Source organism: Colletotrichum godetiae (genome assembly GCF_030913485.1).
Source record: "Colletotrichum godetiae strain CBS 193.32 chromosome Unknown BDP55scaffold_17, whole genome shotgun sequence".
Lineage (NCBI taxonomy): Eukaryota > Fungi > Ascomycota > Sordariomycetes > Glomerellales > Glomerellaceae > Colletotrichum > Colletotrichum godetiae.
The window spans coordinates 704,664-730,652 of record NW_026851265.1 but is presented as its reverse complement, the minus strand read 5'-3'; the positions used below and the strand labels follow the sequence as shown (position 1 = coordinate 730,652).

Below are 25,989 nucleotides of genomic sequence, written 5' to 3'. Positions count from 1 at the left end.
TCCCCTCTTTACTATATAAGGTATTTTTTATCGATTTTTAAATAAACTTATAAATTTTATTATTATAAGGTTCTTATTCCCTAGGTTAATATTTATTTTTACTTTTACCTAACCTAATCCTAAATTTATAAATTCTTAATAACCTAGAGCCTATAATCAATATCTTATTTAACTAAGTTAATATATTTATTAAAGAGAACGGGTTTAGTATTATATATTAATATAGATATATATATAAAGGTAAAAAAATAAGATATATATTTTAATATAACTATTTTAGTAAATTATGGCCTATTAAGGGTATAGGGTTATATTAATAAAAATTGTAAAAGTGTGGATATAAGTAGATAATTATTATTAAAATAAAGGAAGGGGGCGCTTAGCTTTTATAATATTATATTAAAGCTAAGTATACCTAATATAACTATAGGCTAAGCTTTAGTTCTTTAGTATATCCTTTATATTAGGGGCTTATATTATTAATTAAGAATATTATTAAAGTTATTAATTACCGGGTTAGTATTAGGGCCCGTAACGTTTATATTATTATTTAAAAATAATTTTTAGATTCTATATTTATTTAATAGGATATTTATAATACTAAAGCCTTTATAAATAGAGAGAAATTAGATAGCTATTTATTAATAACTATTCCAATAAAGTTCTTTAACGAGCGAAAAGTATTTTATATTATAAAATAGGCTAATAATAAGCCGGACCGGCTTATTAGTTTAATATAGATATTTTTATTTTATTTTTTAATATAGAGGCGCTTTTTAAAGGTAATTAGCTTTAAGTTTTTACTATTTTAAATTATTAATTAGATATATATTAGATTTATTTTTAATATAGTATTCGGCCTTATTAATAACGAGAGATTAGAAGGGTTTTAGTTCTTTATAGAGAATATCCGTTAATTATCTAATTAATATTCAATTTATTTATTAAATATTATTATTACCGATTTTAATAAGTAAATAAAGGCCGCCTTAATTTACGAATTTATTAATATATAATAATAGCTCTATATTTATTATATTAATTTTAACGTTATATTTAAGGTTAAATAAAAATAGGTAAAAGGAAAATAGGTAGAGGGTACCGGTAATAGCTTAGATTATAAAGACGATAATAAGCCTTTAAGAATATTAAAAATAAAATTAAGTAACGAGGATTAGGTATATATTTATATACCTATTAGCGATTTAATCTTTTATATATATTATAAATTTTTTATAATGTAGAAGTTTATTATCTTTATAGAGACCGAAGTAATTTATAAGAAAGTATAGGCTAGTCTTTATAAAGAGTTCGATAATTAGCGGCTAATATTATATTATTTTTATAAGATATATTTTCTTATTAGAGCTTAATAGGCTCGGTACTATATTTAAAAATATTAGAATTTTAGTATTTATATTATTTTAAGGACCGAGTTTAATAATAATAATATTAAAAGTTATTTTTTAATAGCCTAAGTTATTTATACTAATTTATTAATATTATATAGGATATAATTTAAGATTAAAAGTTATAGTTTATATAGTCCTATATAAAGGATAAGGTACTAACTACCTACTAATATATTAGAGTTAATTTAAAATATTTAAATAAATTTTAAAGTATATTCTTTTTAAAGTACTTAGGGTTAATTATAAAGTAATATTAGATAATAAAGATAGTATTACTAACTAGTAATTATTTATAGCCCCTTTTTATTAGAGATTATATAGATAACTATTTTATTTTAGTAAAGTTAGGTATTCTTTATTATTATATAATTTATATAAGGCTTATAGTTAGGACGTTTTTTATAAAATAGGATATTTATTTTTATTAAAGATTAAAGGAAATATTTTTGAAAGATCTATATTATTAGATTCTAGACCTTAAGATTTTTTTTTTTTTTATAATAGGCTAAAGAATATAATATAGCCTATCCTTATTCGATTTACTATATAAAAGGATAATAATCTAGGGGACTAGTATAGGAAAATGCTATTAATAGTTTTAAAAATAATTTAATAAGGCCGTTTATTAAGAAGTTATAATAAGGTAATTATTATAAAGCTTATATAAGAGGGAGGGTAGTAAGAGAGTAGTTAATTTATAACCTTATTATATTTATATATTAAAAGTTAGTTTAATAAACTCGGTATAAGGAGATCTATAGGAATATAAATTAATAGATAGGTATTATAAATAAGTATTTAAAGAAGAAGGTATAAGTAGGAGATATTAATTAGTAATAATAACGAGGCCGTTCTTTAATAAATATAATTATTTAAATAGGGCTTAAGTAGGATTTATTATTTATTTATTATTTATTTATTTATTAATATTTATATTATAATAAAGGGATATAAAAAGTAAAGTAAATAATATATAAATAAAGTTTAATTATATAAAGATATATTTAAAGTAGGCTTAATAAGAGATATAAAGGCTTAGGAAGAAATATTTAGCTAAAACCTAAATATAAAATACTATACTATTAAGATACTAATTAATAATTTATTAATAAAGAGCTTTAAGTAAAAATAGGGTTTTTTATATAAAAGATAAAAGCTAAAGATAAGTATAATATAATCTAATAAAAATCTATTTTACGTAAATTTATTAAGATAAGAATATATTAGTAAGGGAGCTTTTACCGCCTTTAGGACGAAATATTTATAATCTATAAATATTTTTAGGCTAATAATAATACGTAGCTGTTATGCCTATATAAGAATTATGCCTATATATTAATTTTTTATGCCCGTGTATTAATTCTTAATATATTATATATATATATATAAAACCGGGATATAATTACTCCTTACGGGATAGAAGAACTATAAAATAAGTTATGTATTAATAAGATAAGGATTATATTAGATTATTTTAATTTAATATAATTTAGGGTCTAAACGATTATTTTAAATTAAAATTATTGCGATTTCTTATAGATGTTAGGGAGATTTTACCGTGATTTCTCCGCTACTATAGTGAAAGACTTTATAGTGAAACCCGCGAGAATTTATTAGGAATTTTTAGTGAAAGGCTATTAGATATTATAGAGAATTCCCCGGGATTTCTTTATAAAATCTTAAGGTATTTTTTAGAGATTTTACTGTAAAAGTATAGTGAAATCTTAAAAGGGATATTTTAATATTATTATTATTTTACCGTATATAAAGCGTAGTAATTAGTAATATAACCTCTTTTTTAACGAATTAAGTAGTTGCTTATTTATAGAAGAGACGAGCTAAATAAGCATTAATTTCTTTTATATTAACGGGCTAGCTGAATAAGTATTAATCCTGTTATAAGAATAGGTAAGCTAAATAAGCGTCGACCTTATTTATAATATAATTATGATGAATAAATGCCGATAACGATATCGACTTATTTTAAGAATTTAGGGATATTTTAATCCTAGAGAATTAGGAGCGAGCCGCCTAACTAATCATAGTTTATATATTAAATTACGACTATTTTAAGCTTATTAATAAGCCGAACTACCGGGTTATTTTTATTTTATAAACTGTAAAAGCCGTATTAATTATATAAAACCCTAGCTAATAAATCGATAGATCTATATATTTATTTTTTTAAAGATAATAAGGACGATTCTGGGTAGTATTTATTATATAGTTAAATAGAGAGCCGGTCTACCGAGATCAGATTATTCCTTACTTATAAGATTAGCTATTTTTAAAATAGCTTATTTTTATAAAATTAATAAATATAGCGGAAAAAATCCTATCGTACTAGATTCCCCCGGACTTAAGGTTATTATTAAAAGAGATAGAACTTCCTTTTTCCCTACTATTATTAAACCTAGAGCCTCCTCTCGTTTTTAAAGAATAATTAATATTTAAAAAAAAGTAGCTAGAACGAAAAATCTCTTTTATAATAAAGCCTCTTAATAAACGACACTTTACTATAGATAGAAATAAAGGTTTCTTTATAAAGTTTAAAAATTTTAACTATTTAAGTAATAGCTAATTAGCTTACTTTAGTTTTAATAATACCTTACTAAATAAAACCTCTTATTTATATTAATAAACGTTATATTAAGGTTATATATTATACGATTATAGGTATTACGGACGATAGTATATCTCTTATAATATACTATATTATTTTAAGTCTCGGTATTTAGCTCGTTTTAATTAAGAAAACTTTTTTTTAAATAATAAACTTTATATTATATAATTAGGTTCGATATATAAAAGCTTTTATTTTAATTATATGGACGATAGTTTTCCCGGACCTCCTTTGCTACTAAGTAATTAAAATAATCCTAAATAGGACGGTATTAACCTAAACGATAAAGATAATAAGGATTACGGTCTAGTAACGGACTTTTACTTATAGAGGATTATGTTTAATATTAAGGAAATTAGCTAATTTAAACCCTTTTTAAAATATACTAAAACCTAAGATATATAAATAGAGGGTATTAAGAATATTTAAATAAACGTTAACCGATTTATTAATACGTTCTAGCGCTACGCTATATAATCCTAGTAATATTATAAATCTATTATTCTAAACTTGTATAAATGCCTCTTAAGAGTATTATTAAATTAGTATATTAAAGATATTATACTAAATATCTAGTATAAATTATACGATATTAGCTACGGACTTGACCGATAGTCTTAGTATTTATATAAGCGGTTTAAAATACTATATTTTATCGCTTAAGCGTAACTTAACCGCTTATATTATACTTTAGAAAATATACGTAATAATAAAGACCTTCGTTATTTCGTTATTAAAGTTAGCCGACTAGTTATAGTAGCCGACTATCTTTATAAATAAATCTTTAGATTAATTTATAATTGGATTAATATAAACTTTATAATAGGTAGACCACGACTTAATAAATTTATTAATTATAGTACTTAGTTTAACGAGCTAGTTAATTATTAAGAAAGTTAGCGTTAAAATGTCTATTATAGTTAGAAATTATAGTTTAAAACCCCTTTGATTATAGACTTAACCGGACGGAAATAGTACCTTTTAAGGTCTATATTTTAAAAATTATTATTTTAAAAGGATAGTATAAACTGGATAAATTCGCTACTATAACGAATTAAATTATTAAATAAAGCTACCGTTATAGGGTAATTTAAGCTGTAGAATAGCTTATAATAATAGCAACTTATAAATAATCATTATTATAAAGAACGTAGATATCGTTTATAAAAAAATAACCTTAACTAAAGTAACCGTAATAAATTAATAAATAATAAATTTAACTATTTAAATCCCGTTAATCGATAGTAATTAGTATATAAGTATTAAAAGAACGGAATTAATTTAGTATAGGAAGTCTATATATAAAATAAAGACAGTATAATTAATTAGGACGTTTAGTAATAAATATAGAACGAAGGATATTATATTATTAATATATATATTATAGAATCTTTAATATCCTTTATAGAAGTATCTGATAGCTAATTTAAAGAGTCGGATAATATTAAGGAAGTTAATATTTTTAACGACGAGACCGTTCTATCCGATTATTAATATATCTTAGGATATAATAACGTCTATTTTATTTTATTAAGCTACTATATATACTATATAAAACTACTATATATTAAGTAGATATAATGTATATATTACTCGACTTATTAAAATATAAAACTAAAAAACCTTAATAATATTTATTAACTCGAAAGTCTATTATAGGAAACGGTTAATCCTTATTTAGTATTATATAACTTTTATTATGTATAAATAGCCGTTGCTTTTAGAGTTAATAATCCGTAAGAATAAGTTTATATAAATAGCGGAGCTAGTAGAGTAGTTATTAGAGAAGATATTCTTTATTAAATCCCCGGCTATATAATCGATCGAACTATTAAATAAACTTTAATAGGTATAGGATATACTAAAATTATAGGATAGGCTACGTTTAATTTATATATAACAGGTATTATTAATAATAAACCCTATTTTACTATTCTATATATAGAAGTATAGGTCTTAAAATACCTTTAAACTAGTATTTTAATAAGTTAGGAATTTAACGTTTTAAATAAGGTAGATATTTTTAATTTAAAAAAAAAGATCTATATCGGAAGCTATAAAAGCCTAGAAATCCCTACGGTAATATATTCTAAAAGATTATTATATATATATAAGGTCAGATCTATAGTTAATATAATAATCTTACTATTATAATACGCTATAGTACCTATTTCAATAATAAAAGGTTTAAAACCTATTTGTTACTATTTAGACCTAAAACCGGTAGTAATATTAACTATTTAATAAGTTATAATTTAATAATATATATCGAGAATTAATCTTCTCGAGAGCCGTTTTGCCTTTATCAAAATAAAATAATAAGAACTTTATAATTACTAAACGGTAATATTATTTATAGAATATTATTTATAAATATAATTTCTAACTTATAAGATACCGCTATTAATATTAAAGATAACTAAGATAAGGAATAAGGACTTTATTATAACTACCTAATTACCGAATTAAAAATAAATATTAAGTAAAATAAGAATTACGAATCGATTAAGACTTTAGAAGGAGTAACTATTTTTAACCGTAATAAAGCTTTCGTTAAGAAGCTTATTATTATTATTATAAACTTCTTATTAATATAGAAACTTACCGGTCTAATTAAAGTAAAGCTGGAAGAAGAAATATCGATACTATTAATTCTAAACTACTACGAATATAACGTCGGTTAATACGTATTCTTATAAGGTATCGACGACTAACGTTTTATCAATAATAAAATAAATAATATATATATAAAAGGTTAAGCTAAATAAGTAGACTTTTTAATACCGTTCGGAGCACCCTTTTTTATAATATAGAGAATAATAAATAGTAAATATAAAGGCCGTATAGTCGTAGACTTTAGAGCTCTAAATAAGGTTATTATACCTAACGTATACTTACTATTACTATAATCGGAAGTTATCTATAAAGTATATAATAAAGCCTTTATAATTAAAATAAATATTCGGATATTCTTTTATTAATTCCCGGTTAAAAAGGAGTATTAAGAATGATTAATTATAATTAACTATTATAGCTAAGAAATATCCACTATAGCCCTAATAGGATTTCGTAATTCACTAGTATATACCTAGCAATTTATTAATAAATTACTCTATAATTATACCGAGTATATATAAGTATTTATTAACGATATCGTTATTATTTCCGATATAGAAGAAGAATATATTAAATATTTATATATTATTTTTAACGTTTTTAAGAAAAAAGATGTTACTCTCTTGCTAGATAAATCTTTTTTTAGATTTCCGTCTATAAAACTATTAAGTTTTAATATTAATATATTTAAATTATAGAATATAGAAGATCGGGTTAAAGCCTTATACTTGATATATTTCTTAACGAACTTTTTAGTATTAGAAAAATAGATTAGGTTTATTAGATATCTTTATTACTTTATACTATAATATATTTTGTAAATCGATGCTTTATAATAATAAAAAATAGCTATATTAGCTTAGGGTTAAGAAAAAGGAAAAGTTTAAGGAGCTGCTTAAAGATAATTCTATAATAGCGCTATAATCGATAGTACTTTAGAAAAGAAAGTAGTATTTAAAGATGTAAAATCGATATTAATTAACTCCTCGGCGCTATTTTATTATAACCTATATTAAATATTTTTTATTTAATTAGATACTTTATATAAAAGAGGATATAGTGCTATAGCGTTCTATTTAAGAACTAGAACCTAATAAGTATTAGGAAATTTAATATTATAAATAGCTATAGAACTTATCTTTTATTTTAATAAGGTCCTTAACTTTATAAAGAAGAAGTATTAGCTAATAGAATTCGAGGTTATTTACTTTATATAGGCTATAAGAAAAATACGAATAATAATTTAATCCTCTAGGTAAACCCTTATATTTATCCTTACAGACTATATATTAATAGCCGGTATAATAATATAAATAACGTTCCGTATTATAAATAGTAAGCGGGCTAATTTATATTTAGTTCTCGCTACTAAATACTTATTTAGCTTTATATTTAAGTATATTTATATTTTAGGAAAAAATAATATTATTCCTAATATGCTTTTGTATATTTTATTTAAGAATGAGGAGTCGGATCTTATTATAATTAATAAGCTCGATAATATTTAAAAAGATAATCTAGTTTACTAGTCTATAGATATTAGGATTTCTTTAGATATAAGATAGCGAATTTGCTAAGGATATAATACGACCTTAAAATAAAAATAATATAAGGATATATTATATAATATAGACCCGGACTTTACTTTACTTTTCGATCTTAATTAGGGCCTATTATATTTTATTAAGTATATTAGTAAATAAAAGCTATATATTTTAAATAAGGTAGCCGACGAACTTATTGCTATAGCCTATAATAAAAACTAGTATTATAGAGATAAACGAGTATAATATAAATTATAAGATAAATTTATTATACTTAACTTAATATTTAAAATTAAAAAATATCGCTATTACTGTCCTATTTACGGCCTATTAAGAAAAAAAAGAGGGAAATTAATAAGCGTATTATAACTTATTCTTATACCGGTAATTCCGTTTTATATAATTATTATAGATTTTATTACGGGTTTACCTAAGGTTTTAATAGATAATTCCTTATAAAAACTATAAAATTTCTTATTTTACGATTACGTTTTTATAGTAATTAATAAATTCTTAAAATCTATTATTATTATATTAGGCTATACTATATATACGGCCTCTAACTAGGCCGCTAGCCTTCTTTAAATACTACGACTATATAACTAAAGAATTCTAAAAAGCATTATCTCTAATAAAGATCCTAAGTTTCTCTTCTAATTTTAATAAACTATATAAAAAGAATTTAATATATTATTTAAATTCTTTACGGCCTATTATCTATAAACGGATAGGTAATTAAAAAAAAAATTTAAATTATAGAATCCTCCCTCCGAGCTTAATATATAATATTTTTAAATAAAAATTGGCTTTATAAAGTAATTCTTATATAATTTAGCTTTAATAATAGCTACGTAGTTATAATCTAATATATATTTAATAAGATATTATATAGCTTTAAGATTAGCGGTCTAATAAATTTATTTATAGCTATATTTAATAAGGCTAAGCGGGATATATTTTAAGAAAAAATAAAACTTTCTATTACGGAGGGGTAAATATATATAAAGGATACGTTTAATAAGAGCTATCGATATATAATCTTTACCTTTAGTAATTTTATATATTTATAATTAGGAAAAGAGTATAAGCTCTTAGGAAATCCTTTAAAGAAAGTCTTATTATAATATACTAAACTAATTAAGGTTTTAAAAAGAGTCGGACCGCTAGCCTACTACTTTAATTTATTATTAACTATAAACGTATATTCGGTAATATCTATAATATATTTTATCTTAATACGGGATTTATAAACCGATCTATTTAACTATATTACTTTATTAATAATATTAGTAGACGTATATAACTTATAGTAAAAAGAATAAAAAGACTAGTATAACTATTATAAAGTTAAATAGATACTAGATAAATATACCTAGATATATAGATATAGATTGCGTAAAATATAATATCTTATTAAATAAAAGGATTATTTATACTTTTATAACGTATAAATGGATATAAACGCTATAGATTTATTTAAGCTAGTAGAAGCTTTTAAGAAATAGCTAGTAGAGACTAATAATAAGCGGGTATTAAGCTAACCGGTTTATATTTTAGCGTTAGTATAGCTTATTATAAGGAAACCTGGCGAACTACTTATAATATATTAAAGAAAGCGAGGTAAGCCGCGAAAATAATAAGGAATAATTTACTTATATTAAGTAAAAAGGATTTTATTATAGTAAGATTAGAATAATTTTATTATAATATTATAGGGAAATTAAAGAGTAATTATAGCGTATATTCCCGATTAAGGAGGGGTATTTATTAAAAAAAAGTCCCCGCTATTTACGATAATTAGCCATTAATTAATAAGCTTTTATTAATAATATAACGGTCTTTTATTACTTTAATATTAATAAATAAGGTATTAAGGGGATTATTTACCTTTATAAGAATATATAGCTTTTACTTAAAATTGGACGGTTGTCGATCTATATTTAAAAATCGAGATACCGCCCTAAGTAATTAACCTTTTATTATAATTATATTTTTGTTATTTATTTTCCTGTATTATATTTCGTAATCTATATATTATATATTTTATTTTATATCTATATATCCGTAATTTTATTACGAAATCATAACTCTCTTTATTCTATTAAAGGTATTTCTATATCTTTAACTAGGGTATTCTACTTTATCCCTAATATTATTAATAAATACCGCTCCTATAATTACTAATTCTATAAATACTGCTATATTATTTATTAAAACGGATACTAGTTAAACGATCTTACTTTTAACGGTTATTTTTAAATAATTTATATTTATAATGGTGAAGAGTTATTAAACTTTAACTTTAAATTAAGTAAAAAGGTATACTAGATTCTTTTTTAAAATCTAGTACTCGTATATCGGCCGCGAGATTTTACTATTATTAAGAGATATCTATATCTATAAGAAAACACGTTTAAGATAATAATTTTTTAAAATTAGGTAACGTTTTTATAAATTACTAATGAGGAGGAAGCCCGTAAAATCTTCTACCTTAATATATAGCCTCTTATTACTTACTATAATATACTATTTAATAAAGGTTAGGCTCAATATCCTATACTTTAAACCCCCATATTAATCCTAGGTAATAACTTTTATTAAGATATCCCTATAAATACCGAAAATATAGTTAATATTTTTAAGTATAATTTTTAAACCTTTAATGATTTTATATATTCCGATAACGAATTTATAATTATATTTAGTAATTAGCCCCGTAATTATTAAGGATAATTTATTTAGACTTTTAATATACGTAAAATAAACCATTTAATTATCCTAGCGTTATATATAGGCCGTATATCCGGTATTATAAGCGCTATTAAGGAGCGTAAAATAGTTAAAAAAGTTTATAAAGGTTTAGAGTTTGTTAAGATTATATAAGGCCTAACTAAGGATTATATCCGTAGTAATATAAAAAAAAAAGAGTTCTATAAAATAATAACGATTATATATACTTAATATCTAAATATATATACCTATTTAAAAGAGGCGTTCGATATATTTATTCCTAACTTCGCTATAAGTAGCTCGGAGATTGTGCTATATTAAATTAATAATATAGTTAATAAGACCCGTTTTTTAATTATTAATAAGTATAGTATTATCGAGCTTTTTAATAACGATAAAGCTATTAAAACCCTAATTAAGGTATACTATACGTTATATAAGGATAAACTTACCGTATATAACCCGTTTATAGTTACCTACGCTATTTCTATAATTACTTAATTTAATAAGACCCCTACTTTTATTATAGCGTTTTAGGATTAAATTATGTACTTTATAAATGACCGTACGTTTTATAAATATATATTTAAATAGCTTTTTATTAGCCTTTTTAACGTTAGCCCGGTCGATATAATTAATTAGAGCCCTAGCCTTTATGTATTCGTTTATAAAGGAGAGGGAATTATTAATATTCTTTATATAATTACTATTCTTTATATTATTATCGGTTTATTTATAACTAATAACGAACTTATAAGTAGACTTCTTTTAAACTAGATTCTTTATAATTTAAAGATCTTAATAAATACTGTTTACTTTATTAAGATGGACGCTAAAGTTTATAAAGGTTATATTATAGTATATAAAACTACCCTCGTTAATACCGTTAAGAATAGATCGGCTAAAGACTTTTATTTTACCGCTAATACCGTTTATATATATATATAGTATTATAGCTAGTCCTAGCTTTTTAATTTAAATTTAAATAACCTTATTAAATATATTAATAAGGAGGAAATTATACTAGTTTATATTAGTGCTCTACTTAATATTAATAATATTAATATAATTAACGATGCTAGATAGGCAGTAATAACCCTTAATTTATACCTCGGTTAAGGATATATAAAGGAACTATAAAAGTATAGCTAGTGTTATTTCTAATTATATTAAGTGGCCGGTAGATTAATAAATTAAGGTTTTTATTTAATTAAGTAACTGTTTATTTTATTTAATTTTTTATTTATATATATAACTTCTTTATAATTTTAATATATTATAAGTAAATAATTTATAAAGCATAACCGGTATACTTCTACTATCTTATAAATTTACGGATAAAATGGTTTTTCTTAGTAAGGGGTATTTATTACGATTTCTTATAGATATTAGGGAGATTTTACTATAATTTCTTTACTATTATAATAAAAGACCTTATAGTAAAACCTACGAGAATTTATTAAGAATTCTCGGTAAAAGGCTATTAGATATTATAGAGAATTCCCCAGGATTTCCCTATAAAATCTTAAGGTATTTTTTAGAGATTTTACTATAAAGATATAGTGAAATCTTAAAAGGGATATCTTAATATTATTACTATTTCACCGTATATAAAGCGTAATAGCTACCGTACTAAAAAATTAATAAATTATTAAAAAGTAGTTTAATAATTAATTAATTGAAAGGCTAGATTTATATTAATTATTTTAAGTAAAGTAATGGCTCTTAAATTATTATAACCTAATATAATACATTAAAATAGCTATTTAGGGTATATTAGACTAATATCTCGGTTATTAATAAGGAAGAAATCGAAATTTAATTAAAACCTAAATTAAATATTTATTACTTTACTTGAATCCGGAGATAGCTAAAAACACAAGTAAAAATATAAACGAAATTACCGTATTAAGACGCCCAGCCTTATTATTTTAATATAAATATCTAGGAGGTAGTCTTAACTCTTTTCCGGCCAAAATTCGAGAAGGCCGACTAAAGAAAACTAAAAAGAATAATTTCGTATCATAACAAACATATTTTTTTACTCCACTTCTTTCCTTATTTCTTGTGTGAAGAAGGCGCTACTTTTTTCAATATTAGCAAGCTGTCAATGCTAAGTGTAAAATCCGTTGCAAGCCCATCACACTCGACTAGATAAGAGCCGTTAGCTGTAGTAAAGTGTTTGGCCAGAACATTGCAATAAAAATAATTAATAGTACGTGTACTCTGAGACCATTTATTCGGTGTTGGCTTGAATATGGGACATACACACGGCCGCGGGATGCAAGTTTGAAGTTGTGACAAAATAAAGCCGTCAAAGCGGGCTTCACCTCAGAAACACAGGATATTGAAAGAAAGTGGGTTTTATGCATTATGCCGGAACCAAACAAAGTGAGGCGAAGAATCAAAGCTTACTAGGTAGGTGAAAGACACGCCGCCAGGCCGTCTAAGCTGAAAACTTTAACGTTTGCCGAGCTTCATGGCTTTCAGCCCAATAGGACTTTTCAGCACTGAAGTTTAATTACGGACGAAACGAGTGCAGAAACAAACCCCGACGGTGACGGTTAGGGTAATCGAGCATGGCCGGATGATGGCTCCTGCATCCTTAAACATCTGGAGCCGCTGTCATGGCTTGAGCTACGTCTCGGCAAGGAGCCGGGGGCAGAAGGGACTTCTTCCTCCCTCAATGTATCTTAAAGGTAACTTCGAGGAAGCAGGCATAATTAAATGCGAGTCAGGGTCTATCTATGTGACTTGTATTCGTGGCATGATGCCGGAGGCCCGGACACGGCCGTTTTTGTTTTCTTTTTCTTCTTCGTTTTTCCTTCTCCCCTCTCCACCCACACTGTCTCAACAGTGTGCAGTTCCCATTTACGCATGGCCGTTGAGGCTAGAGAATAAGCGGAAAGTCAAGAATGTGCATTGGCCGTGTAATGCGTATTGTGATTGTAATACTAGGCCGGAAATACCGCCCGGAACGCACTACCTATGTATTGTTGTTGTTTGCCCACCATTTGCATCGAGACTAGATTGCATTGCATATCGATTTCATGCTTACTGCGTTTGATACGCCTCATCGACGCTAGACTTGCTCCATGGAAGCTATGTCACCGAAACACACATTGTGGATTCTGGACAGAGCTTGGATGAATAAGAAAGCTGAAGTATCTTTCAGGTCACGACTTCAGAGCCCAGTCAGCGTCACAAAGGAGGAGGATGGAAGAGATTGGCTTACGACGCTAGAGAAATTACTTGACGCTGGGAAGAATCAACCAATTTCGGATGAGCTGCATGAAATTGTAGATGTGGAAGCCTTATTGATGCACGGAAAACCCTGTGGGAAGGCCATAACATCGAGATCAACTATGGCAGAGGCGTATGTGAGTATACCCAATACCTCTGTAGCAGGCCTACCATCGGGCGATTATGGACGTCTTAGGACCAGGAAGTTCTGTCGGAGTCTAGCAAGCAGCATGTCGGAATGCTGTTATGAGTTAAGTTTAGTTTTCTTTTTTCATCTAGGAGCCATCGAGCCTGTCTTTGAAATGGTGTGCGACCTGATCAAGCTGTGGCATGCACCACACGAAGATAGTGGTGATCGCAACAGTTGAAGGAAACTGGTGGGGAAGTATGCGAAGTTTGTATTGACAGCTGACGTTTACCCCTACGCCATCCAAGAGGTCGGATGTGGCATCAATCAGCGAGTGCTGATGATGATGCGAACTCAGCCTCATTCAAAGGAAACTCTTACTCAACGTTGAGTACTTGCACTCTCAAGTCTTACCAGTGCAGTCAGAGCGTAACTAATAATTTAGGCCGAGTAATGTAATCGAGAATCACTTGAGCTTGCGCCAAGTCTCTCGAACCAGCCTCCCACTCTTAGCTACTGGCAACTTGCGACTGGCATGGACAAGCATGAAATCATTGGAACCAATTGAAAGAAAAATGGAACTGATGGCCGATATTTTTCTATAGGAGCAGCGAGCATCCCAGTCATGGCAATAGCTTATTGAGTGGACTGGTGATGTAGACAAGGTATTGCCAGGTTAGCTGTTCTACTTTGAGCAACGACTGTAGACATTGCAGATAAACAAAAGTTCAGATGGTCCTCTTAGGAAGATTTAGTCAGGGTTGCGTCGAATTCTGCCACCTGCGTCCAGGCCCTTTCGAGCCACGCGCATCAAGATGGGCGGCGGTGCCAACGACCGGTCTCCACCACCGGACTGTGCATCCTGACGCTCCCCTCATTGGCCAGAGCCTCTACAAAAATTGCCTTTTGGAGATGCCGATAGCATAATAGACTTCGAGCAACATGAACTGGTCATGCTAGCCATCTTCGAGGAACGAACTGTTGGAGACGGGGCGCCTGGATGATGCGATATCTTGGGGAAGGCCAAGAATAGCAGGCAAAGTAGGAAAAAACCGATCAACGTCCATATCATAGCTCTCGAGTGTAGGTAGAAATGACTACTTAAAGGACACTCTCCTCGATCTTTGTCTATGGAGGTCTCTTTCTATTCATCATTATCACTCCTCACTCATCTTCGATATTCCCTTGATCTAATAATACCACCTACTTTCAAAACTGCCCCTTTCAACTTATATCAGTACAAAAGAAAAACACTTAGAAACTTTGGTCTGCCGAGATTACCAGCTACACAATGCGTTTCTCCCAGTCGCTCATTATCATGGTCGCGGCGACTATGGGTGCGAATGGCGCCCCATCTGGAATGGACTCCCGCGAGCAAAGGCAAGCAGCATCAACGGACCTGTCAACTAAGAATGCCAGGCTAATAATATGACGCAGCGCTCTGAGCCAGCCAGCTCTCGTGGCTCGACAGGCCCCGCCGGCCGTTCCGGCTGCCGCTCCTCCAGCTCCAGCCCCTGTCCCGCAGGCAGATGGTAACAAGAAGGGAGAAGACAAGAAGAAGGGCGATGGCGACGGAGATCGTAACGGCGGTGATCGTGACGGAGATCGTAATGGTGGCGACCGTGGCGGACGAGATGGAGATCGTGACGGCGATCGAGACTGTCGTGAAGAAGATCGTGGACGTGACAGAGACGGAAGATCATGCTGCGTCCGAGGAGGACGTGGAGGAGGGCGCGATGGTGATCGTGATGGCGATCGCAAAGTTGCTCGCGAGGACCGTAATGGTGACCGCGATGGCGACCGCAACGGTGGGGGGCGTGACGGGGATCGAAACGGCGGCGATAGGGGTGGAAGAGATGGTGACCGCGATGGCGACCGTGAGTGCTTCCGGGATGGCGATCGCGGTGGTCGTGGCGGTGATGGTGAGAGACGTCCTCCTCCTCCTCCGGCCGGTCCTCCGGGCTTCCCCGCTCCGTTCCCCGCGCCGGTTCAGCCCCGTCCTGGTTTCCCCGGTGCTTACCCCCCTGGCTTTCCTGGCGCGTTCCCCCCCGGCCCTCCTCCTCGTGGCCCTGATGGAGATCGAGATGAGGACAAGAAGAAGCCTGCCGAAGACAAGAAGCCTGCCGCAGCATAACTCGTCATTCCGCTTGAGTTGTTGATCAGTTGAGCTTACTCAATTTTGAATTCGAGGTACTCTGATTTGAAGGATGTTGGCGGCACACATAATAAGCTCCACCGATTGAATGCATGCCCGGTGTATGATAGCATGTCATGGGAGAATAGGAATATGGAGACAGTAATTAGTCACTGCTTAGTTGTTCACCTTAGTATGAAATACGATGTTTACAGGTTGATCGAAGATAAACTCTGCATCAGATACTTGTACTAACCAAACTCTCATAAAGACACAAACTAAGGGTCGAGATCACCTGGGGCTTGGGTATTTCAGCGTCAAATCTTCCAAGTTATGGACCATATACGTCTAGTCTCAACTCCGGTAACCCAACGTGTTTGAACAGGGACATGGAAGCAAAGGATGTCCGGAGGCTTTATAGAAAGTGGAAGGAACGAGGTATCAGGCAGTAATACTGTATATTCCTAGGTTATCCAATTAGGCAGAAAAGAAAGGAACGAAGCGGCGATCGCTGGCGGATTGCTGGAAGTCGATTTGAAAATTTGGGATCTCGAATGAAACCGATAGCCGGTAACGCCATGTATGGCCTTAGCCACCTTCCGAGAAAGAAGAGCCAAGGCAATCCTCCGTGACACGAAAGAAACAGCCCCTCATCTCGACTCTGGGTCAGCCAGAGTCTGTGTCGGCAACTTGCAAGTGTTACAATTGGAAAAGAAGCAGAGAGAAACAAACATGGGTTTGATATGAGACCAGCGCCGCATTCTCTCATTAATATGATACTGATATTCTGGAGCGCAAAATATGTACATGCCCCTTAGCATATATCGAGCTATAATATCCACAAGAATGTAATAACAGTTATCCGCCCGTGCCTTTCATTTCCTTCCGTACTCAGGAATTTTAGATAGAGGGCCAGCCGCCGGACCAGGAGATGACGTTCCAGCCGAACAGAGTCTGGGAATCGGCGTAGCCGACGTCGGTATTCACTGAAATAATTAGAGTTGATAACTCGTTGAAGCCAGATTTGATAACTCACTGTAGTGGTAGTAGAGGACCGCACCACGCTTGGGGTCAACCAAGACACCCTGACCGCCAGGAGCATAGATTTTGTTGTGGGAAGGAAGAAGAAGAGTGCCGCCGCCCGTCAGGCAGCTCTTGCCGCTTTTGTCGGTGTAGGGGCCATTGACAGAAGAGGCACGGCAGACGAAAATCTTGTACTCGTTTCCAGGGGTCGGGCGGTTAGCGTCGAGACCGCAGCAGGAGCCTGAGCTGAAGAAGGCCCAGAAGGTGCCGCTGCGCTCGTAGACAAAGGCACCCTCGACGGGTTGAGGAGCAGTGGTGTTCAAAACGATGTTGTACGGGTTGCCGTTGGCTTTAGTTGCAGCTGCGTTCAGAGGCACTTGGAAAATGTCCTGCCAAAAGGAGCCGAAATTCAGGAAGTAGTTGCTACCAGACTTGACAAGCTGAGCATCGATGGCATTGTAACGGCTGCCGGCTGAAGAAGCAACACCGGTGGCGCCATGATCAGTCCAGGAGCCGAACTCCATGGTGGTGGAGGTAGCGTAACCGATGGCTGAGTTCTGAACGCCAAAAGAGGAGACGGTGTAGTAAAGAATGTACTGATCGCCAACTTTATTCACATCGGGGGCCTATGGAAGACAAGACCATTAGTGTGTGCTTTGAGAGGCGGGTGTTTCGTCCAATCACGTTTCGACCTCGCTCGTTTGGACCCTTCACCTGGCAGGTCGAGAAAAGTAAAGAAACCAGAAAAAGGACCAGGGAGGCTGGAACGGGACATACCCAGAGATCATCATTGCCCTTGAGGTTGATCTTGCTGCCCGAGGGCAGAGCAGCTCCTTGGTAGGTCCAGGGGCCTACCAAATCGGGAGCCTTCCAAATGCCGATCTTGCTGCCAGTTTCGAAACGAAAATAGGTGCCATCATCGCGACGGACAACCGAAGGGTCATGGCTCCAGCACTGACCAGAGCAAGCTCCTGGATTACCGTAGGCCTGAACAGTGGCGCTCAGCAGCGCAGCTGCGAGTGGAAGGATGGAACCGAAGCGCATGATGAATAGAAAACCGATCGACAGAAGCAGAGAAACAGTTAATGCTATGCAGTGCAGGTAGAGAGTGACTGGTAGCGAGAGAGGCTCGGGATTTCGAAAGAGAGAGGTGCTCGAAGGATATAAAAGAAACTTTAAAGTCGGATGTGAACCGAGAGCCGAGTGCCACCTCTGCAAGGAACCGAGAACTCGCCATCCGAACTTCATCACGGAGAACACTACACAATAGTGAATAACTGTACCAGTTCGGAGGAGCTCGACTGCCCTGAGCAATAAGGTGCCCTTGACCTTGATTGGCGGAATTCAAGCTTGATGACTGGGACATGCCCTTGGAGGTGATGAGAGGACGAAGACGGGCAATATACATGGAGCAGAGCCCAGGGTGGACTAGGCCAACGAGATGAAGGGCTGGTTCAAGGTGGTCCGGCGGACCGATCTTGCATGCCCGAACGACGCCTTGAGCGGGCTGGCCGCTGACCAAAGTCACCAACAAGCTGCCTACAAACATACGAAGGTGTCCGTATCTGACGGAACCTGGACAAATAAGCAATGAGGGGCGGGAAAATGAAAGGATGTCTGGGCTAAGGCGGCTCTAAGCGAGCAAGAAACTGCCGTGCGTGCCGCCGTCTGTGGGTAGTAGTAGAGTTCAGATTAACAGAAACCTTGAAGAATGAGAAGAGGTGGACAGGACGGTCCGGCCGGATGAGGTACGGCGCTGTAGCCTGCAGGGAAGGTAGGCCGAAAGCTAGCCGTCCGAATGGTGCGCATGAGACGATGAGACTGCTCGACAAGGACATTCAGAGTCATGGTGGGAAGTTGGGGCTGCTGAGTGCTGGCGGTATGAAGCTTGCAACTCTCTGAATGAGAAAGAGCGCCAGAAAGGGCAGACGTACCCCGCGATTCAAGTACCGGTCAGGATGGAATTCGCGCGGAGTGTTCTTCTATTGCGTCCATGTAGACTCTGTGTATGGAAGTCTTGGAAGAGTCCAGCACTGCAGTGTCTCCGTATATCCAGCGAGTGTATCTATAGACAGAGACATGACTGCTGCTGGAAGCTCTCGAATCCAACGGAAGTACTCCGCATCGGAGGAGAGACCATGATGCAGACAATGGAAATTAGACGGGTTGAATTCTTGTGTACTGAAACTCTTCCAAGAAGCCTCATTGCCCCTGAGGGGGTTTGTTGTCCGAAGCCCTCTGGCCAAGACCTTATGTCCCTGGCTTCTTGCAGGGATGAGACGGAATTCGCCATTGTCAAGCAACTAGGTCAGCCCGCCATGGTGGCATCACATCTGGAGCCTGAAGGGGTCCGAAGCGAGCGGTCCAGAGAAAAGGGGGCTGGATTGTGGCCAAGTCTCCAGGCTCAGGTCGCCTACATCCCTTGTACTGTTTTCTTTATATTTCGCATTTCCCTTCATCCCAAGTCTGGTCGTATGTGGCTGTTTGTCAGGATTAAGATTGAATATGATCCTGGGGTTAGGCATCCGTTTGCGACTATGTATCCATATTGGTTGTACTCCGTAGCATCATAGCATGTGTCCGCACTCAGCAGGTATCCGTAGGCTGCTCCATGGCTCGGTTGGTCGTCCGGATCAACGTGATCAACGCGATCAGCGGTGTCCGTATGGGCGAGGGAAACAACAAGCTTGCTGTGCTCGGTATAAAGATACACGCTATTCAGTGGAGTTTGGTAACGTGATGGGCAGAACCCCAGTTCACACGGGCCATGGCAGGGAGTAGGAAAAATCCCCGTCGGCGTGGCCTTTGTCGGAGGCTCGGATCCCTGGCTCAGACAGAAGAAACGTTCCGAAGCCTGGAAGCGTTGTTTTCGATGGTGGTAGCGTGCGTGGGTTGGAGTATTCGTCGTCTTCTTCTTCGGTTTCCATCAACAGCAGAGAGCCCATCTCCGTACGGTGCCCTCATTTCAGGACACAGTCCAGCGGCCACAAAGAAGACAGCTGAGCTTGGCTTGAAGGAGATGAGGGCCACAGTGCCTACCTGACCGTGAGGACGACTTGCGGCGGCGATCGTCACCCTCAATGGATCATGTCGACGCTCCATCATCGTGCTAGGTATTTTGGCATCCAGTTCGGACTCGAGGGATTGGGAAATAGCTTTGGGGTTGTGACTTGTGATTCGTGGCCCGTGGATGGGCGGAACTGTGGGCGCCAAATGGGAATAACATGGACATCGTGTGGAATTTCGAAGGAGGGAATATTCCGAGCAGACAAGATGACAACTCCACCCGTTGCCAATAGTGTACGGATATTCGCTTTCTCATCCGTATTCGTAATAATAGTCTGCAATTGCGCTTGAAGCAGCAACAAGCTGAAGCCATCTTGAGCGCCGTGCACAGGCTCTCTCGCTACCCCTCCTTGCCCTCCCTCCAGCTCTGAGCATTCGCCGGGATGTCCGGTTATAGGAGGGGACGATCGGGATGCGGAGGGGACAGTCGGACTTTTGCTATGACCGGAAGTCTCAAGCGGACCACGGTGGATAGCCCACTCAATCGGCGGGCAGCCCGTGGCTGTCCATTCCGGATATCATCAGCTTTTCTCGAATCGCCCGGAGAATGCGGCGTGAGACGGGGCTCGACGGAAAAGGGGCCGATTTCTAGCCACATGGATTGTCCATGTCAGCCCCTTCATGTTGGCCCAAGCCCACACATACAAAAAGGATCATCTTTGCATGGTGGCTGCTATTGCATTACCTATACATTCACATCTCCGATCTCTGAAAGGTCATCCATCTTCTGAGCCACCTGGTCTTTCCGCGGACATATCTTTTAGGAACAAATGTCTGGCAAGAGACCGAAGCCTCCACTCGAGAGCTCACTCTCGAGTTCAGGGACTGGATCTGTGGAAGCTGGATGGTTCAAAGCTTGAGAGCGAGGCTTTGGCAGCTGAAGAAAAAAAAACCGAAGCCAACGAGCTTCCTCTTCCGGCCATGCCGGGGCACCGATGCCTCGTTGGTCGAACGAGTCCCTGGTCACAGTAGGATTCGAACGCCCGCACAATGGCTTGCAGCTGCAAGGAAAAGACGGTGTCGCAGGAATGGGATGCGGAGCGCAGCCCAGTGGAGGAAACGGTATGAGACCCGCCCAGCGGTTGAAATCGCGTGGTACTCAGTTCTGTCCGTCCTAGCTTGACTGCGCGTGTAGCTTTCCAAAGTGACATCCAGAGGTGCCACCAGTCACCGAGCTCATATTCAGAGACGTGTCTGACAGGCACTCGTGAGTCGTCGCACTGCTCTCTGAACTCTACAATCTACTCCGTACACACATCCGCCGAAGTGGGCAGTGTCACGACGCACAAGTCACCGGCGAGCTGGATCCATACACCGGGCCCACTGGTTCGAGCTCAGGATGCACGGAAGTGGCAAGGCTGTCCATCGGCTGACGGTCGATGTATGCCATGTGGCCATGAATGATCGGCATGGACAACAAGAGGAACGGACGTACGGAGTAGTCAAGGGTCCAAGAATCCAAGGGCCCGGAGGGAAGGTTTGAGGATCCCGACGCTCTGGATCTGTTACGTTACCAAAAGCCATCCACACTGGCATCTGCAATTGTGTGCGCCTTATCTCTAAACCTGCCTCTCTCAATTTCTCTGGGCTAACAGTTCACTGGGTCTTCAGAGGGTCCCATCATGAGAGAGTCTCGCCTGTCCCATGTCCATCTCACTACGTGACCAGCTACCTCTCTCACCAACTATATCAACTTCAATTGGGTCTCTGCATCCGTATAGCACCATATCCGTACCACACGAGCACATGGGCTGGTGGGTTGCCACCGACATGCACTCCTTCAACCTTCAGAGTCTATCTTGTCCCAAAGGCTCCTGCACCGTTCATATGGGTCGACCCGTCCATGATCCTTGGGGTTTCAACTTTCGGCAATCCTTTGAAACTACTTCATGCTTAGACTCGTTCTTGGCGCCATCTAGCCCAGGAACCGTAGACCGTACGTTAGGGTGAAAGTCTTGACGGATTACGCCCGTCTCGTTCGCGCGATGGCGTTATCTGGGCTTGCATGTGGTATCCGTACTCGTGCCGACCATGACATACGGGACACTTGGAAAAATCGTTACTCATCTCATGATTCCTCGGACGAAAGCACGGCGGGGTAGACATTCAGAGAGTGTCCAGGGACCCCTTGGTCAACGAAGTTGGGTTGGCTGTGGGGTTGCTAGCTATGCTAGCCTTCCACGATGAACGATCAGGGCTTCAGGGTCCCGAGACCCAGCGACGACAGGGTTCCGGCCGAGAGCTGGAGTGCAGCTCGCGAACCATGGTTGGGTCTTGAGATGGTGTCCTTCAGCCAACACGGAGACGTGAGATCTCGACGATGCCAATTTGGGGCCGTCGACCCGGGTCTTTGCATCCAGCCATTCACGGCGTCACGGAGGTAGTCTTTTGCCAGCTTTCCGCTGGATTCCATTGCGATGGGACCTGTACTTTGAAGTGCGGATATGAGCTATGCAGAGGTGCCATCCATCTCTGTCCTCTCATGAACCCTCCGCCCTCCCTGTGCACTTTGGTAATAGCTGACATGCTCGCCTTTGGCCATCTCTTAGGCCTAGTCAAGTATTACACAGAGCTGACAAGATGCGATCCTTGATCCGTGGGCTATATCGACAGGATGTGAGCAACGAACACCACCGGTAGACTATGTGCTGCGCCAGTCTCCCCTGGATGGACGCGTGCATCTGCGCATTCTCCATTGGCATGGCAAGCCGCTGTGGTAGGTTATCTTATGTTGCATTACGGAGTATAGCGTGCAGATACTTTCAACAGGTAATTGTGGGCGAAGATTGTGGAAACCCCCATGAAGCTATGGGAGCCAACCCAACCAACCCAACCGAAGCGAACCGCGATGGGCAGCTGCTAGATGCGGACAACGAAGCGATGCAGTGGAAGTTTCGACACGGAGAATGCCACTGGCCGTTTACCTTGACTTACCATTCTCTGGAGACTACACCTTGAGAGAATGCGCAAAGAGCATCAACTTGTCAAGTTAATTCATTGAAAAAGTGAGTCGCCACGGTCGTGGCCACTCAAAGATGAGTCGCATGACAGCTAAATTTGCCTGCGTTAGTGCGACTGCAAGGGGCGTCTCCTTTGCAATCGCTGAAAAGGGGCCATGGGCATTGGGCTTGCAACGGTTGCTGCCATTATAGATACCTTCTCTGAGTCTGCAGCGCTGGCGCCTTTGACTTTTTGTTCTAATTGTATTACTGCGTACTTATTTTCCCGCAAGACGTGGAAAAGGGGGCAAGGAATTAGGTGCACGGTAATGGAACATGGAGCGTATGGGTAGTACAAATTAGAAAGTATCTTGCCTCCGGTACCTTATCGTCTTACGTTGGACCGTAGGTAGGGCATCGAGATTGTGACGCTCATTTCAATTCTCACCAGCCCTTGTGTGTCAGTGTTTGTCTGCATGGGCGCCGTGATTGTTCTTCGGTTGGTCGACCATCGGGATGGACAACGGTTTTTGTTGGGTCTCCGTGTCCTGGCTCCTGAGCAGTGCTCCTCCGTACATTGTGACTACGACGAAGTGGACAACATGGCTCGCCGCGGGTCGATGACAAGGATGTGACCGGCTTCGCCATGTTGCATCCTCGGCGACACAGTCCCTGGCACCTGAGAATACGACCCAAAGACTTGGGTTCAAACTTCTGTGGGAACTCCTGGATGTCTGCTCTCGAGCAAGTTGGAAGTGCCTTTGTTGAAACATTGCAGTCGCAACTTGGGGTTGGGTAGGCATGAAGGTGGATGGCCCATCCGATGGGAACCTCAGATGGACGGATGCATCGCAGTTGGGGGCCAATCTCTGAGCAAAAAGAGGAGTCAACGAGCAATTGCCTCTATCCGCACTTTGTTCAGCCTCTTCCCCAGAGCCCAGGATGGGCAAATTGGGAGATCACCTCTTGCTTTCCGACGAACAATACTGAATTTGGATGCAGATACGGATACTTTATCAGCATCCATCGTATTCATCCCCGCGTTGGATGTATGGATACCCTGTTAACTACTTTCCCGAGACTCAGAGTACACCGAGACTCCAGTCAGCAGAGTTCATGATATTGTCATGTAATTTCTAATACTCGATAGTTGGCACCTGCATGGCATAGGTAGTCAAAAACGGGACGCGACGATCCATGCTATGCTATGCCATGCCAAATGACCCAGACCATGACATCCATGGAGTATCTAAGTAATGTTCTATGCAGCACGTAGCGTAGGTACCTACGGATAGACACAACACGCCGCGTCTCTGGACGAAATTTCAGAGTTTCTCCTCACCAATTTAAAATGTCATATCAGCCTGTCAACCAAATCAATCAGCGATGCACAATCAATCGGACTGGGCGACCAGGGCCTGGATCCTTTTGGTCGCCGAGCGTCTCTGCATGCTGCGCGGTCTTACTGCAGCGCCGGGCTCTTGGCCGCGACCATCCTTGTTCCTAGGCCTTGCCAGGACCCCTTGCTGGCCAGAATCGCCAATTATTCCTATCAATATCGAACCAGACCGACTGTCAGTGTCGCCTCGGTACGGAAATCCTGCTGAAGCCGAAAGCATCATTGGGGTTGCTCGTGTACTGTAGTGAGGTATCCGTAATGCAAGGATATTGGTTGTATACAATTGAACGAAGTACCGTACGATCCCTAGACTGATTGAATGTGTCCTTCCCTATCCTTACAGAGTATCAGTCAAGAAGTTTGCAAAGCATCCTGGGCCCCGCCGTTGGCGTTGGTGCTTTGTCCCGGCCGGGGGCGTCCCCCACGAATTTACCTTCGTACCTCTGTACGGACCACGTCTCCCTTACCCGGGGACGTGACATGGGGAGACATGGGGAGAAAGAAGCCTTGGTAAGGTGGGGGGCACCAAGGAAACCCATTGACCATTCGGACTATTGCCTTACAGTCGTCCGTGTTCGTAGATTGGCAGAATTGTGACTATGGTGCTGAGGAGGAAGGCATCGACAGACGAGCCAAGCCAGTGTTGAGCAGCAGATGCCCTACACGTCATGAATAGGTGTGCATGGAATTCTGCGTACTGCGGCCTCCCCGTGCATGGCAGCATCCAGATGCCCAAGGAAATTAGGCCAAATTGGCTCCAGCTCTCGAGTGTGCAGCACTGCAGACGGCCAACGGACCGGACGGAGGACAAGGACGGCGTAGGATGCTCGGTTCAGTAAGGGCTGTATCCGTATGGCCGGCCCCTAGCCAAGGCAAGCAAGGCCATGTTATTGTTGGCCATGGAAGGCTGAGCAGGGCAAGGTACACCGTACATGTCAACGGGCGTTTCTCAGGTTGGTCCAGCTGCAGTCTGCAGAGGAGACAAGCCGCGAAGGCGACGGACGCGGAGTCTGGAGCAGATATGATTTCGAATATTTGGGGGAGATGCCCCCTCCATCCTCGTTTGGCAGACTGCGAGAGCGTCTGCGAGTCCTTCTGTGTACCCGTTTCCGTCCCCGTCTCAGTATCAGTGT

The 25,989-nt window shown here is 37.2% G+C and overlaps 5 protein-coding genes across 5 annotated transcripts; 4 read left to right on the top strand and 1 right to left on the bottom strand.

Moving 5' to 3' along the window:
* Positions 1–15,586: 15,586 nt before the first annotated feature.
* BDP55DRAFT_714852 (uncharacterized protein) lies at positions 15,587–16,429 on the top strand (the record flags this gene model as incomplete). The annotated part of the gene is made up of 2 exons (XM_060578280.1): positions 15,587–15,696; positions 15,733–16,429. 2 exons carry the CDS (start codon positions 15,587–15,589, stop codon positions 16,427–16,429), a joined length of 807 nt encoding a protein of 268 aa, XP_060430670.1.
* Positions 16,430–17,329: 900 nt separating this feature from the next.
* On the bottom strand, positions 17,330–18,496 carry BDP55DRAFT_727967 (endo-alpha-1,5-arabinanase; the record flags this gene model as incomplete). Its single annotated transcript, XM_060579383.1, has 3 exons — positions 17,330–17,415; positions 17,466–18,078; positions 18,230–18,496. The coding sequence occupies 3 exons, from the start codon at positions 18,494–18,496 to the stop codon at positions 17,330–17,332; spliced, it is 966 nt and encodes a 321-aa protein (XP_060430669.1).
* Positions 18,497–19,055: 559 nt separating this feature from the next.
* On the top strand, positions 19,056–20,153 carry BDP55DRAFT_108968 (uncharacterized protein). The gene has a single exon (XM_060565366.1). The coding sequence runs from the start codon at positions 19,411–19,413 to the stop codon at positions 20,023–20,025; it is 615 nt and encodes a 204-aa protein (XP_060430668.1). The 5' UTR covers positions 19,056–19,410; the 3' UTR covers positions 20,026–20,153.
* Positions 20,154–23,046: 2,893 nt separating this feature from the next.
* BDP55DRAFT_108953 (uncharacterized protein) lies at positions 23,047–23,730 on the top strand. The gene is made up of 2 exons (XM_060565365.1): positions 23,047–23,523; positions 23,589–23,730. The coding sequence occupies exon 1, from the start codon at positions 23,162–23,164 to the stop codon at positions 23,474–23,476; it is 315 nt and encodes a 104-aa protein (XP_060430667.1). The 5' UTR covers positions 23,047–23,161; the 3' UTR covers positions 23,477–23,523; positions 23,589–23,730.
* Positions 23,731–25,297: 1,567 nt separating this feature from the next.
* BDP55DRAFT_661770 (uncharacterized protein) lies at positions 25,298–25,751 on the top strand. Its single transcript, XM_060574749.1, has one exon. The coding sequence runs from the start codon at positions 25,525–25,527 to the stop codon at positions 25,693–25,695; it is 171 nt and encodes a 56-aa protein (XP_060430666.1). The 5' UTR covers positions 25,298–25,524; the 3' UTR covers positions 25,696–25,751.
* The last annotated feature ends 238 nt before the right edge of the window (positions 25,752–25,989 follow it).